The sequence below is a fragment of the Tachyglossus aculeatus genome, chromosome 6 (genome assembly GCF_015852505.1).
Source record: "Tachyglossus aculeatus isolate mTacAcu1 chromosome 6, mTacAcu1.pri, whole genome shotgun sequence".
In the NCBI taxonomy this organism is placed as follows: Eukaryota; Metazoa; Chordata; class Mammalia; order Monotremata; family Tachyglossidae; genus Tachyglossus; species Tachyglossus aculeatus.
The window spans coordinates 48,759,720-48,775,748 of record NC_052071.1 but is presented as its reverse complement, the minus strand read 5'-3'; the positions used below and the strand labels follow the sequence as shown (position 1 = coordinate 48,775,748).

The 16,029-nt window shown below is 52.2% G+C and overlaps 2 protein-coding genes across 2 annotated transcripts in view; both read right to left on the bottom strand.

Annotated features, from left to right (window-relative positions):
- Positions 1 to 3,001: 3,001 nt before the first annotated feature.
- TIMM8A (translocase of inner mitochondrial membrane 8A) lies at positions 3,002 to 10,903 on the bottom strand (the record flags this gene model as incomplete). Its single annotated transcript, XM_038747787.1, has 2 exons — positions 3,002 to 4,016; positions 10,787 to 10,903. Coding segments are annotated over 2 exons (279 nt in total), but the record flags the coding sequence as incomplete, so codon positions are not given.
- A 3,460-nt stretch (positions 10,904 to 14,363) lies between these two features.
- The window catches only part of BTK (Bruton tyrosine kinase), a 53,287-nt gene continuing 51,621 nt past the window's right edge, over positions 14,364 to 16,029 (bottom strand). Inside the window, exon 19 of the mRNA XM_038747961.1 lies at positions 14,364 to 14,847. Within this exon, the coding sequence (XP_038603889.1) occupies positions 14,776 to 14,847 (72 nt within the window). The 3' untranslated portion in view covers positions 14,364 to 14,775. The remainder of the gene's footprint in view (positions 14,848 to 16,029) is intronic.

The window sequence follows — 16,029 nt, the reverse complement described above, 5'->3', positions numbered from 1 at the left end:
GTATTAAACATTCATTCATTCAGTAGTATTGAACGCTTACTGTGTGCAGAGCACTGTACTAAGCGCTTGGGAAGTACAAGTCGGCAACATATAGAGATGGTCCCTACCCGACAATGGGCTCACAGTCTAGAAGAGTATAACGTAACAGATTTGGTAGACAAGTTCCCTGCCCCAAACGAGCTTAAAGTCCTGGAGGGGGAAAGCAGACGTGAACATAAATAAATTAGGAATATGTGCACAAGTGCTGTGGGGCTGAGGAGAGGTGAATAAAGGGTGCGAGGATGGTGTAAAAGGGAAGAGGAAATAACAGCTTAGTTGGGGGAAAGCCTCTTGGAGATGAACTTTTAATAAGGCTTTGAAAGTGGGGTGATGTGTTGGACATAGACAGGGTGGTCGGGGCCAGAGGCAGGGAGTGGGCGAGGGATCAGCCAAGATGTGATCGAGGACTGTGAGCCCACTGTTGGGTAGGGACCGTCTCTATATGTTGCCAACTTGTACTTCCCAAGCGCTTAGTCCAGTGCTCTGCACACAGTAAGTGCTCAATAAATACGATTGAATGAATGAGTGAAGTATGCGGGCTGGATTGTAGTAGGAGAAATCAGCGAGGCTAGGTAGGAGCGGGCAAGGTGATTGAGGGCTTTAAAGCCGGTGGTAAGGCTTTTCCGTCTGATGCAGAGGTGGGTGGGCAGCCACTGGGGAGGTTCTTGAGGATTGGGGAAACGTGGACCCGAAGTTTTTGTACAGAAATGATCCGGGCAGCAGAAGAAAGTACGGGAAGAGGCAAGAGGGTCAGCAAGGAGGCGGATGCAGTAATCGAGTGGGACAGGATAAGTGCGTGCATTAATGTGGTTGCGGTTTGGATGGAGAGGTAAGGGCAGATTGTAGCAATGTTGAACCAACAGGCTTTAGTGAGATTGAATATGTGGGTTGAAGGAGATGAGTCGAGAGCTCAGTGGAAAGAGCCCGGGCTTTGGAGTCAGAGATCATGGGTTCAAATCCCAGCTCCACTGTCAGCTGTGTGACTTTCAGCAAGTCACTTCACTTCTCTGGGCCTCACTTCCCTCATCTGGAAAACGGGGATGAAGACTGTGAGCCCTCCGTGGGACAACCTGATCACCTTGTAACCTTCCCAGTGCTTAGCACATAATAAGCGCTTAACAAATACCATCATTATTATTCAGGCTTGTGAGCCTGGCGCTGTCTAGCGATGGGGAAAGTCAGGGGAGAGGACAGAGTTTGGGTGGGAAGATAAGGACTTCTATTTTGGGCATGTTACACTCGAGGTGTCGGCAGGACATCCAAGTAGAGATTTTCTTAATACAGGAGGAAAGAAGACACTTGCAGAGGAGATCAGGGCTGGAGATGAAGATCTGGGACTCATCCACAGAGATTATTACTTTGTACGGAGAACTGTACATTTGGGAGGGAAAGGAATCCGTACACATTACCCTGTTCCAGGAGTTTACAATCTCCTAAATTAGTTACAAGGCATAGCGTAAAGATACGTACGTAAATGAAAGCTACAGAGAGAGGCTGAGTATCCCCGTTCTGAAGTGATATTCATTCATTCAATTGTATTTATTGAGCACTTACTGTGTGCAGAGCACTGTACTAAGCGCTTGGGAAGTACAAGAGCCAGTGCTTAGAACAGTGCTTTGCACATAGTAAGCGCTTAATAAATGCCATTACTACAAGAGAAGCAGCGTGGCTTAGTGGAAAGGGCCCGGGCTTTGGAGTCAGAGGTCATGGGTTCAAATCCCAGATCCGCCAACTGTCAGATGTATGACTTTGGGCAAGTCGCTTAACCTCTCTGTGCCTCAGTTACCTCATCTGTAAAAAGGGGATTAAGACTGTGAGCCCCACGTGGGACAACCTGATCACCTTGCATCCCCCCAGTGCTTTGCACATAGTAAGCGTTTAACAAATACCATCATTACTATTACAAGTCGGCAACATATAGAGACGGTCCCTACTCCACAACGGGCCCACAGTCTAAAAGTGCCTCAGGGGCAGTTGCTGTAGCAGGGTGGGGAAGACGAGAAGTTAATCCGGGAAGGCTCCCTGGATGAGGAGACGTGATCCAGCAGCAAGTGATGGAGCCGGGATTAGAATCCAGGGAAACACATTTATTCCTGTCTACCACAGTACTTCGGTCCTCTCCAAAACCCGTCACAAGTTTTTTTTCTCTCCTTCGCACCCTGGCTGCCAGCAAGGAACAGCCAATGTTTAACCAGAAATTGCACCAGTTCTTACCTTGAAAAATCCCCGGGGGTTTTTGTCGCTGTTTCTTTTTCCCGTCTTATCACCGGGCCCTTCTAGAAAGGGGCAACCCCTCTGAACCCGCCCCGGGCCCCACCAAGAACCAGAAGCAGAAGCGGTGGCAACTCATCCTCCGGGCCCACCTTGACCGTAAAACCATTCAATCGTATTTATTGAGTGCTTACTGTGTGCGAAGCACTGTATTGCACGGTGTAGCCCGATGGGAATTTGGGGGCCGAAAAGTAGGTTTGACTAGTGAGAGGCAGTTCAGACGGACATTCGATACCCGAGTCCAACAGCCCCAGGCCTTAATTACAGCCCACAAGACCTTAAACTCCTTGAGGACAGGGATCTGGTCTACCACATTTCTTGCTTTGACCTCTCCCTTGCGTTTAGTCCGGTGCTTTGCCCAGCGTAAGCACTGGCTAAATCAATCCATCGGTGGTATTTCTTGAGCACTCACAATGTGCCGAGCACCGAGGTGCAGCGTGGCTCAGCGGGAAGAGCCCGGGTTTGGGAGTCCGAGGACGTGGGTTCTAACCCCGGCTCCACCACTCGTCTGTTGTGAGGCCTTGGGCGAGCCACTTAACTCCTCCGAGCCTCAGTTCCCTCATCTGTAAAATGGGGATTAAGAGTGTGAGCCCTACGAGGGACAACCTCGTATCTCCCCCCAGCCCTAAGAACAGTGCTCGGCACATAGTAAGCGTTGAACAAATACCATTTATTATTATTATTACTAGGTGCCTGGGAGAAAACGTACCACGGAATTAGCAGACGTGTTCCCTGGCCCCGTTTTGTTCCTGAGGAGAGGCAGCCCTCAGGGCAAGACACCTTCCCAATCAGACACGCCAACCTAATGCAAAGAGGCGTACGGGCTTTTATTTCATCGCTGTTAATGGAACAATCAATCGGACCTGATTCGTCTCAGATGAGCAGCTCGCTCTCTTTCGGAAAGCAGCTGCCTGCTAGGTACCTGGCCGAGTTTACTTCCAGTCACCGCAAACCCTGAAACACCGGGTAGGTTCTTCTGGGCCCAGGGCGGCCTTCGGAGCTGGGGCATCAATGCCCCACCCTGGCACCTTCTGCCTCCCGCTCCATCGGCGGAGCCAACGAGAGACCCAGAAGTTAAACACGTCAGCGAGGGCGTCGGACGACCCTCGGAGCCGAGATGCTTCTGCGGAGACCCGGGCCAGCGCGCACGGGACTGGGCGGGGGGCCGGCGGTGACGATGCCGGGCCGCCCCTCCCACTAAGAGACGGGCGAGGGTCCTGCCCGGTACCCGTCCGCGTGTCCGCCACTGACGGGCCCGGCGGCGGCTGTCAGATTCCTCTCCAAGTGGCCCCGGCGTGGGGTGGCTTAGAGCTAGCGGCCAGACGGGCCCTGCCCCCGAGGGGCCCGTGGAAAGTCAAAGGGCCCCACTGCAGCCTTTCATTCATTCATCTGTCCCAGAATTTCCCCCAAATTACCTTAAAAAACAATTCATCCCCACCTCCACCCCCACGGATCCCAAGCCCCGCCGAGAGCCGCAGGTGGCTCATCCCTCCGGCGGAGAAGGGGCGGGGGCGGGCCGCCTCTCCCGCTGCGGTCGCTCCCGCTCAGTCGGACAGGCTCTCCGAGAAGCCCGGCTTGGATTTCTGAGTCTGCTCCAGTCGGTTCAGGATGAACTGGCTGGTGTCGATGAAGCGCTCGACGCAGTTCACGAAGCAGGTTTCGGCCCGACTGTCCAGCTTCGGCCCCGGTTTGTCCATGCACTTCTCCTGCGCGGAACGAGACGCACGCTGAACCGCCGGGGAAACCCTCCCCTCCCCGGCAACCCTGCCGGGCCTCCAGACCCCAAGAGAAACTCACTGACCAGAGAAACCCGGTGTCTTGGGAAGGTTTCTCACGTTTCAGGTGAGGAAAAAAAAAACCTCCTCTGCAGGCTGTGCAGCGCTTAATATTCGCAAGGAACTTACAATAATCACACTAATAATAATAATGATGGCACTTATTAAGCACTTACTGAGCACTGTTCTAAGCGCTGAGCAACTGTGGTGTTTGTTAAGGGCTTCCTATGGGCCAAGAGATCTTCTATGCGTGAGGCAGATTTAAAACAGATTGGCACAAACCCCTTATAGGGCTCACAGTCTAAGGGGAAAAGAGAAGTGAGACTTTGCAGATGAGGAAACTGAGGCACAGAAGTGAAGAGAGTTGTTCACAGTTATATAGCAGGCAAAGAGAGGCTCGTTGAAGTAGTCTGGTCTCATGAAATAATACCTTTTTTTTACTTGGCCACTGGTTTGATGGGCAGTCCTGAATCAATGACATAACGCAGTCATTAGACTTTTAGCCTGTGAGCCCACTGTTGGGTAGGGACTGTCTCTATACGTTGCCAATTTGTACTTCCCAAGTGCTTAGTACAGTGCTCTGCACATAGTAAGCGCTCAATAAATACGATTGATGATGATGATGATGATAACGCTTCTGAGCCCGGGTTTCCCCACCCTGGAAAGAGAGAGGCTGCCTGCCTTCCAAGGAGTTGGAAGAATCTAAGCACCTTCAAGGCAGGCGCTAAACATTGTAAAAAGTTACCTGAGAGTCTGCACGAGTGCTAGTCGGGGGAGACTGGGATCCAGTCTGGAGGATTCCCGAAAGGGATTTGTAAGCCAATTTTTTTTTAAAAAAGATAGTATTTGTTAAGGGCTCACTATGTGTCCAACGCTGTTCTGAGCACTGGGGCAGATAAGGGCTCACTATGTGTCCAACGCTGTTCTGAGCACTGGGGCAGATACCAGTTAACCAGGTTGGACAGTCTACGTAAAAGAAGGATTTCATCCCCCTTTTACAGATGAAGAAACTGAGGCACAGGGAAGCGACTTGCCCAAGGTCAAACAACAGGGAAGTGACAGAGCCAGGATTAGAACCCAGGAACTGTGATTCCCAGGCCTGGGCTCTGGCGCCTAGGCTATGCTGCTCACGAAGTGGCAGCCTGCATGGAAAATGGGTGGAAACCGAGTCCAAGGACCTCAATTCCCACACTGACTTCACTCCCTCTCCGACACACGAGGACATGCTAGGAACGTGGGACAATCAATAAGTCGCCGGGGTCAGCGGGCCACTGTAGCCCGACCCCAAACTGGAAACCGGCCTCGCTCCGGCCGGTGGCCACAAGCACGCTCTCGCCCAACTCCTTGGGATCCAGACCAGAGAGGCATTATTACCTAAGGGATCCACTGTTGACCAAGAGCTGAGAGATATCGCTGAGTACATTTCATTGATTTTTCCAGGGAGACAAACCAAGTAAACATGTGCTTCCCAAGCGCTTAGTACAGTGCTCTGCACCCAGTAAGCGCTCAATAACTACGATTGATTGATTGGTTGATTGACCTGGAGAAATCCAAGACCGGCAGAGGTATCTGCCGCCAACTCTGTGGGACTCCAGGAGAATATTCCAGGATTGGGGAGAGCCTGAGTCATACCCAGTGACCGATAAATGGGGTCCGGAGCTCCAAAGCCCTCTGGCTCCTAGTCTGAATGAGGGGAGGCCCAGCAGGGTCTGAGAGGATGGAAGCATTTAGAGAAGCAGCGTGGCTCAGTGGAAAGAGCCCGGGCTTTGGGGTCAGAGGTCAGGGGTTCAAATCCCGGCTCCGCCACTTGTCAGCTGTATGACCTTGGGCAAGTCACTTCACAGCTCTGTGCCTCAGTTACCTCATCTGGAAAATGGCGATTAAGACTGTGAGCCCCCCGTGGGACAACCTGATCGCCTTGTAACCTCCCCAGCGCTTGGAACAGTGCTTTGCACATAGTAAGCGCTTAATAAATGCCATCATTATTATTATTTCCCTGTCAATTAATCAATCATTCGTATTTCCTGAGCACCTAGAGTGCACCAAGTGCCTGATTAATAATAATAACTGTGAGCCCACTGTTGGGTGGGGACCGTCTCTATATGTTGCCAGCTTGTACTTCCCAAGCGCTTAGTACAGTGCTCTGCACGCAGTAAGTGCTCAATAAATACAATTGAATGAATGAATGAACTGTGGTACCTGTTAAGCCCTTAATATGTGCCAAACATTGTACCAAGAGCTAGGGTGGCACCTCAGTCTAAGCAGGAGGAAAAATAATAATAATAATGATGGCATTTGTTAAGCGCTTACTATGTGCAAAGCACTGTTCTAAGCGCTGGGGGCGGATACAAGGTGATCAGGTTGTCCCACGTGGGGCTCACAGTCTTCATCCCCATTTGACAGATGAGGGAACTGAGGCTCTGAGAAGTTAAGTGACTTGCCCGAGGTCACACAGCAGACATGTGGCGGAGCCGGGATTCGAACCCATGACCTCTGACTCCAAAGCCCAGGCTCTTGCCACTGAGCCACGCTGCTTCTCGCCAATAGGTTCAATAGGTATTGAACCTCCATTTTCAGATGAGGAAACAGAAGCAGCGGGGAAGTCTGGTGACTTGCCCAAGGTCAACTGCCAGGCATCTCTAGAAGCCGGGATTAGAACCTGGTACCTTAATGGGCAGGGGGCAGGGGGCAGGGGTGGAGAGTGCCTTCCCTTCGTCGGGTCCCAGTGTAATATAAGAAGAAACCCCCCTTGCCCCCCCCAACGCCTGACTGGCAAGACAGAGAAGAAAGAAGCAGCGTGGATTAGTGGGTACAGCACAAGCCTGGGAGTCGGGAGGACCTGGGTTCTAATCCTGACCCCGCCCGTTGTCTGCTGTGTGACCCTGGGCAAGCCGCTTACCTTCTCTGGGCCACAGTTACCTCATCTGCAAAGTAGCGACGAATACGATGAGCCCCAAGTGGGCTACAGTGTCCCACCCGATTAGCCCCTATCCACCCCAGCGCTTAGTACAGTGTCTTAGTACATAACAGGCACTAAACAGAGACCATAAAAAACAAGATGAACAAGCTAATCAGAGTACCTCCTCCTCCTCTCCACCGCCACGTGGGTCACAAGAGGAAACTCGGTGGGGGGGAAAGGGCAGAGCAGAGGACACACAGCGTGTCTTCTTCCTCTACTCGACTCTTCCCAGGGTTTAGTGCATTGCTCTGCAGCATGCAATTCGCACTCAGGAAGGGGCATTAATAATATTAATGATGATAGTATTTGGTAAGCGCTTTGCTATGTGCCAAGCACTGTTCTAAACGTTGGGGTAGATACAGCAGGGATTGTCTCTATTTGTTGCCGAGCTGTACTTTCCAAGCGCTTAGTACAGTGCTCTGCACACAGTCAGCGCTCAATAAATACGACTGAATGAACGAATGAATAGGAGCTTCTCAGGTTGGACACAGTCCCTGTCCCCCGTGGGGCTCACAGTCTCAACCCCCATTTTCCAGATGAGGGAACTGAGGCCCAGAGAAGTGAAGCGACTCGCCCAAGGACACACAGCAGGCGAGGGGAGGAGCCGGGATTAGAACCCACGACCTCTGATCCCGGAGCCCGGGCTGCAATAATGTCAGGTGGACTCGGTGGAAACAGCGCGGGCTTGGGAGTTATTGGTCGTGGGTTCTAATCCCGGCTCCGCCCCTCGTCTGCTGTGTGTCCTTGGGGGAGTCGCTTCACTTCTCTGGGCCTCAGTTCCCCCATCTGGAAAATGGGGATTAAGACTATGAGCCCCACGTGGGACAATCTGAAGACCTTGTATCCCCCCAGTGCTTAGCACCTAGTATGCGCTTGACAAATACCACCATTATTATTGTATTTATGGTATGGTAATGGTGGTATCATCATCATTACCATCACTATTATTATTTGTTATTATTTGTTATTTTATTATTATTAGAGAAGCAGCGTGGCTCAGTGGAAAACAGCCCGGGATTTGGAGTCAGCGGTCATGGGTTCTAATCCCGGCTCCACCACTTGTCAGCTGTGTAACTTTGGGCAAGTCACTTCACTTCTCTGGGCCTCAGTTCCCTCATCTGTAAAATGGGGACGAAGACTGTGAGCCCCACGTGAGACAACCTGATCACCTTGTATCTAACCCGGTGCTTAGACCAGGGCTTGGCACACAGTAAGCACTTAACAAATACCATTATTATTATTATTATAACTTTGGGCAAGTCACTCCACTTATCTGGGCCTCAGTTACCTTATCTGGAAAATGGGGATGAAGACTGTGAACCCCACATGGAACCACCTGATAGCCTTGTATCTAACCCCGTGCTTAGAACAGTGCTGGGCACCTAGTAAGTGCTTAACAAATACCATAATTTATTATTATTATTATTATTATTATTGTAATTATAACTTTGGGCAAATCACTTCGCTTCTCTGGGCCTCAGTTCCCTCACCTGTAAAATGGGGATGAAGACTGTGAGCCCCACGTGGGACGACCTGATAGCCTTGCATCTAACCAACCCGACGCTTAGACCAGTGCTTGGTACACAATAAGCGCTTAACAAATACCGTAATAATTATTATAACTTCGGGCAAATCACTTCCCTGCGCCTCACTTCCCTCATGTGTAAAATGGGGATGAAGACCGTGAGCCCCCCGTGGGCGACCTGATAGCCTTGCATCTAACTCGGCGCTTAGCACAGTGCTTGGCACCTAGTAAGCGCTTAACAAATACCATAATTATTATTATAACTTTGGGGAAATCACTTCTCTGTGCCTCAGTTCCCTCACCTATAAAATGGGGATGAAGACTGTGAGCCCCACGTGGGACAACAATAAGCGCTTAACAAATACCGCAATCAAACCCTCCTCCCCCTCCCCATCCCCTCCGCCTTGCCACCTTCCCCTCCCCACAGCACCTGTATATATGTATATACGTTTGTATGTATTTATTACTCTATTTTATTTGTACATATTTATTCTATTTATTTTGTTAATATGTCTTGTTTCGTCGTCTGTCTCCCCTTTCTAGACTGTGAGCCCACTGTTGGGTAGGGACCGTCTCTCTATGTTGCCGACTTGTACTTCCCAAGCGCTTAGTCCAGTGCTCCGCACACAGTATGCGCTCAATAAATATGACTGAATGAACGAATGAATCATTATAACTTTGGGCAAATCACTTGTCTGTGCCTCAGTTCCCTCATGTGTAAAATGGGGATGAAGACTGTGCACCTCCCGTGGGGCAACCTGATCACCTTGTGACCACCCTGGCCCTTATTACTCTATTTATTTTACTTGTACATACTTATTCTATTTATTTTGTTAATATGTCTCGTTTTGTCGTCTGTCTCCCCCTTCTCGACTGTGAGCCCGCTGTTGGGTAGGGACCGTCTCCCTATGTGGCCGACTTGGACTTCCCAAGCGCTTAGTCCAGTGCTCCGCACACAGTTAAGTGCTCAATAAATACGATTGAATCATCATCATCATCATCAATCGTATTTATTGAGCGCTTACTCTGTGCAGAGCACTGTACTAAGCGCTTGGGAAGTACAAATTGGCAACGCATAGAGACAGTCCCTACCCAACAGCGGGCTCACAGTCTAAAAGGGGGAGACAGAGAACAAAACCAAACATACCAACAAAATAAAATAAATAGGATAGAATGAACGAATGATTATAACTTAGGGCATATCACTTGTCTGTGCCTCAGTTCCCTCATGTGTAAAACGGGGATGAAGACTGTGAGCCCCACGTGGGGCAACCTGATCACCTTGTGACCACCCTGGCGCTTATTACTCTAGTTATTTCCCTTGCACATATTAATTCTATTTATTTTATTTTGTTAATATGTCTCGTTTTATTGTCTGTCTCCCCCTTCTCGACTGTGAGCCCGCTGTTGGGTAGGGACCGTCTCTCTATGTGGCCGACTTGGACTTCCCAAGCGCTCAGTCCAGTGCTCCGCACACAGTTAAGTGCTCAATAAATACGATTGAATGAATGATTATAACTTTGGGCATATCACTTGTCTGTGCCTCAGTTCCCTCATGTGTAAAATGGGGATGGAGACCGTGAGCCCCACGTGGGACAACCTGATCACCTTGATGCCAACCCCGGCGCTTATTACTCTAGTTATTTCCCTTGCACATATTAATTCTATTTATTTTATTTTGTTAATATGTCTCGTTTTGTGGTCTGTCTCCCCCTTCTCGACTGTGAGCCCGCTGTTGGGTAGGGACCGTCTCTCTATGTGGCCGACTTGGACTTCCCAAGCGCTTAGTCCAGTGCTCCGCACATAGTTAAGTGCTCAATAAATACGATTGAATGAACGAATGATTATAACTTAGGGCAAATCACTTGTCTGGGCCTCAGTTCCCTCATGTGTAAAATGGGGATGAAGACTGTGAGCGCCACGTGGGACGACCTGATCGCCTTGGGACCACCCCGGCCCTTATTACTCGTATTCATCTTCCTCGTACGTGTCTATTCTATTTATTTTATTTTATTAATATGTTTTGTGTTCTGTCTCCCCCTTCTCGACCGTGTCCCCGTGTGCGTCCGGCTTGGCCTCCCCAAGCGCCGAGTCGAGCGTTCCGCACACAGTGCGCGCGGCTCGATGACTGGGAGTGACTGACTGACCGGCTGACCGACCGACCGACCGACCGACTGACCGACCGGCCGGCCGCGGTCGCTCGGTTCTGGCGCTCACCCAGCAGAGCTCGGTCATCTGGTGCACCAGCTGCTGGAACCGCTGCTTCTGCGTCTCCACCTCGATGAAGTGCTGCAGCTGCGGGTCCACGGCGCCCAGCCCGGCCCCCGGCCCGCCCGGGCCCCCCGCCCCCGCCCCCGCCGACGACAACGACGGCTCCATGGCGGCGCCCCCGACCTTCACGGGCCTCCCTCACGCCCCACGCCCGCCCGTCCTCCCGCCCTCCTTCCTTCCCGCCGGAAGCGGAACCGCCGCGCGCCCCGCTCACGCCGCCTGACCAACCCCACCGCGCAGGCGCGGGGCACGCCCCCTTCAGACCACGCCCACCCGCGGCGCCGCGCCCCTCTCCCGGCCACGCCCCCTTACGTCGCTCCCGCCCCATATCCTGGCCGAGCCCACCGACACCGCCCCGCCCCTCTCCTGGGCACGCCCTTACACCCCCCCGCCTCTTTCCTGACCACGCCCACGCACGTCGCCCCCACCCTCTCTTGGCCACGCCCACGTACGTCGCACCGCCGCTCTAGTGGCCACGCCCACCCACGTCGCACCGCCCCTCTCCTGGCCGAGCCCGCCTACGCCGCCCGCCCCTCTCCTGGCCACGCCCTTACGACGCCCCGCCTCTTTCCTGACCACGCCCACGCACGTCGCCCCGCCCTCTCCTGACCACGCCCGCTTACGTCGCCCCGCCACCTCATGGCCACACCCACCCACGTCGCCCCGCCTCTCTCCTGGCCGCGCCCGCCTACGCCGTCCCGCCCCTCTCCTGACCACGCCCTCGCACGTCGCCCCGCCCCATTCTGACCACGCCTACGTACACCGCCCCGCTCCTATTCTGGCCACGCCTAGGTACGTCGCCCCGCCCCTCTCCTGGCCACGCCCACTTACGCCTCCTGGCCACGCCATTACGACACCCCGCCCCTCTCCTGGCCACGCCCACTTACGCAGCCACGCCCATAACCTAGCCACGCCCACCGGTGGTGTTCCGCCCCTCTCCTTACCACGCCCACTTACGTAGCCACGCCGTCTCTTGGGCACGCCCACTCACGCCGCCCCGCCTCTGGCCACGCCCAAGAACGTCGCCCCGCCTCTCTTGGCCACGCCCACTTACGTCGCCCCGCCCTCTCCTGCCACGCCCGCTTATGACGGCCCGCTCATCTACTGGGCATGGGCATAACAATAATAATGATAATAATAATAATAATAACAATGACGGCATTTGTTAAGCGCTTACTATGTGCAAAGCCCTGTTCTAAGCGCTGGGGGGGGGGGGTACAAGGTGATCAAGTTGTCCCACGTGGGGCTCACGGTCTCAATCCCCATTTTACAGATGAGGGAGCTGAGGCTCAGAGAAGTGAAGTGAATAATAATAATAATAATAATAATAATAATAATAATAATAATAATGGCATTTATTAAGCGTTTACTATGTGCTAAGCACTGTTCTAAGCGCTGGGGAGGATACAAGGTGATCAGGTTGTCCCACGGGGGGCTCACAGTCTTCAGGAGAGAGACGTGACGCAATAGGTGAAGCAGCGTGGCTCCATGAAAAGAGCCCGGACTTTGGAGTCAGAGGTCATGGGTTCAAATCCCGACTCCGCCGCTTGTCAGCTGGGTGACTTTGGGCGAGTCACTTCACTTCTCTGGGCCTCAGCTACCTCATCCGTAAAATAGGGGTGAAGAAAAGGATGATGGATACAATAATAATAGTGGCAGTTATTAAGCACTTACTATGTGCAAAGCACTGTCCTAAGCGCAGGGGAGGTTTCAAGGTGATCAGTTTGTCCCACTGGGGGCTCCCAGTCTTGATCCCCATTTTACAGATGAGGTAAGGGAGGCCCAGAGAAGTTAAGTGACTTGCCCAAAGTCACACAGCTGACAATTGGCAGAGCGGGGATTTGAACCCATGACCTCTGACTCCAAAGCCCGGGCTCTTTTCACTGAGCCATGCTGCTTCTCTACAAGGTGGTAGTTCCTCTAGACTGTAAGTTCTTTAATAATAAAAATAATAATAATGGTATTTGTTAAGCACTTACCACGTACTCTTCTAAGCTCTGGGACAGATACAAGGTGATCAGGTTGTCCCACGTGGGGCTCACGGTCTTAATCCCCATTTTACAGTTGAGGGAACTGAGGCCCAGAGAAATTAAGTGACTTGCCCAAAGTCACACAGCTGACAAGCGGCAGAGCCAGGATTAGAACCCATGACCTCCGACTCCCAAGCCCAGGCTCTTTCCATTGAGCCGCGCTGCTTCTCTTTGTGGACAGGGAACCCGTCTGCCAACTCTGTTATATCACCCCCCAAGCACTTTGTACAATGCTCTGCACACAGAAAGCACTCAATAAATATGATTATTGATCGATTGGTTGGTTGATTGATTACTGGAGAAGAGTTTAGGGCACCTCACTGTGCTAATCGGATTGTTTCAAATAAATCAGTAGTATTTTTTGAGCACTTAGTGTGTGCAGAGCACTGTACTAAGTACCCGGGGGAGTGCACGACAAATGAATTAATGAATTCAACAACCTTAACAACTTCAGCTTTCCCAGTGTTCTAAAAGTTTCATTTTAGGAAAGGAAGTGGAGACAGCGGGTGAATGAAACCCATTTGAGGAGTTTGGACGGGAACAGGAAGAGGGAGGCGAGGCAATAGGTAACTGATGACTGCCGAGGGATCCCGAGAGAGTAAGATGCAGGAGAGGGGGTGCGTGCCAAGGCAGAAGGGAAGTAGAAGCAGAAGAAGCAGCGTGGCTCAGTGGAAAGAGCCCGGGCTTTGGAATCAGAGGTCCAGGGTTCAAATCTCGGCTCAGCCAATTGTCAGCTGTGTGACTTTGGGCAAGTCACTTAACTTCTCTGTGCCTCAGTTCCCTCATCTGTAAAATGGGGATTGACTGTGAGTCCCCTGTGGGACAACCAGACTGAGCCCCCTCCTCCCCCTTCCCATTTTCCTGCCTTCCCCTCCCCACAGCACCTGTATATACGTTTGTACATATTTATTACTCTATTTTATTTCTACATACTTATTCTATTTATTTTATTTTGTTAATATGTTTTGTTCCCTGTCTCCCCCTTCTAGACTGTGAGCCCGCTGTTGGGTAGGGACCATCTATGTTGCCAACTTGGACTTCCCAAGCGCTTAGTACAGTGCTCTGCACACGGTAAGCGCTCAAAAAATACGATTGAATGAACGAATGAACCTGATCACCTTGTAACCTCCCCAGCGCTTACAACATAGTAAGTGCTCAATAAATGCCATCATCAAGTCACCGCCAGAGAGGGAGAGATTGGAGATGGCGGTCAGGCGGGGAAAGAAGAATGAGCGCTAGTGTTTTTAGAAGGTGAGAAGGGCCGGGATTGGAATATGTCCACGCGTGGAAGACCTCTCTGGGGAGAGAAAGCTGGACTCCGCAAACCCGGCTCTGACTGCCTGAGCTACCCAAGGGCAGGCTGCATGCTGAACAGAGACGCAAGAGGCTGGGTTTTCCAACTGTTTTATTTTATCAAAAACAGGTCCCTGTCCATCCGCCCCTCCTCCCCTCCCCTCTCTAACGCATGAGCTCAGCATCGTGCAAACCCACCATCTTCAATCCCTGCCAATTTCTGGTCTACAGTGCTGTTCGAGGGCCCCCGACGGGAGGCTGCCTTTCCCGCCGGGGATCCGGGAGCTCCAGGGATGGCTCCCATAGCCTTCCTCGCCTCTCTGGGCCACTGAGAGTCCAGACCGCCTGTGGTCTCCGGAGGCTCTCTCTCCCGGGCGGGACCCGGCCCAGGGGTCGGCTTCCGCAGTTTCTCGGCCTGTGCCAGAAGAAGGGACGAAGTCCACCGTCCGAGGGGAGAGGACGCGTTCTCGGGCGGTTCTGGGCACCTCGGCCCCGGCCGTCGGGCCCGAGGGTGGGGAGGGGGCCGCGGAGTGGTTCCAAGGAAAGTGGAAAAGGCGTGAATCGGGGCAGAAGGAGGTGGGGAAGGTAAATGGGGCAGGCTGGAGGGAGAACTCAGGATTCTTCGTCCATGACGTCCAAAATATTGCTCAGAACCGTCTTGAAGGTGGGACGCTCGTCTGCTTTCTGGAGCAAGAGGGAGAGGAAGAGGGGTTGGAATTACACAGAGGGGTTGGAATTACACCGAGTATGGGGCGGGAGAGAACAGACACAATCCTGGAGACATTTAAGGTGTGGGACGTGAAGTTGCTTGCAACGGGGCTGCTGGGAGCCCCTGGGTCCCTGTCAGAGGAGGAACAAACCTGCTCCCAGAACCCGGTGACTCCGTGAATGTGAGCCCACTGCTGGGTAGGGACTGTCTCTATATGTTACCAACTTGTACTTCCCAAGCGCTTAGTACAGTGCTCTGCACACAGTAAGCGCTCAATAAATGCGATTGATTATGATGATGATGATGTGAGAAAGGGGACGTACGAATGGAGGGGAGAAGCGGGCCCACTGAGGGGTCCGTCAGCCCCCAGAGGGTATGACCTACCCACGGATCCTGCAGTGCCGGCCCCCTCAGGGACCTTACGAAGTCTGGGGTTTCCCTGCACCAAAGTATGCTTCCCTCCCCCAAGTTCCCTGGAAGAGTAGCCTTGAGGACGGCATAAGCGCTCAAAAAATAACATCGATCGATGGACAGATTGATCGACTGATAGTGTCACCCCCGTTCCACCCCCTGTACAAAAGCAGCGTGGCCTAGTGGAAAGAGCACAGAACTGGGAGTCGGGCGACCTGGGTTTAAATCCCGGCTCGGCCGCACATCTTGGGGGTGTCGCTTAACTTCTCTGTGCTTCAGTTTTCACATTTGTAAAAGGAAGCTGAATGGAGAAGCAGCACGGCTCAATGGAAAGAGCACGGGCTTGGGAGTGAGAGGTCGTGGGTTCAAATCCCAGCTCTGCCAATTGTCACCTGTGTGACTTTGGGCGAGTCACTTCACTTCTCTGTGCCTCAGTTCCCTCATCTGTAAAATGGGGATGAAGACTGTGAGCCCCCCGTGGGACAATCTGATCACCTTGTATCCTCCCCAGTGCTTAAAACAGTGCTGTGCACATAGTAAGTGCTTACCAAATGCCATCATCTTGTTATTAATGATAATTTTGCTGAACCTGTCTACTTGCCTGTATCTTCTTGTTTTGTTTGCCTGTCCACTTGTTTTATTTTGTTGTCTGTCTCTCCCCTTCTAGACTGAGAGCCCATTGTTGGGTAGGGTTTGTCTCTATCTGTTGCCCAATTGTACTTTCCAAGCGCTTAGTACAGTGCTCT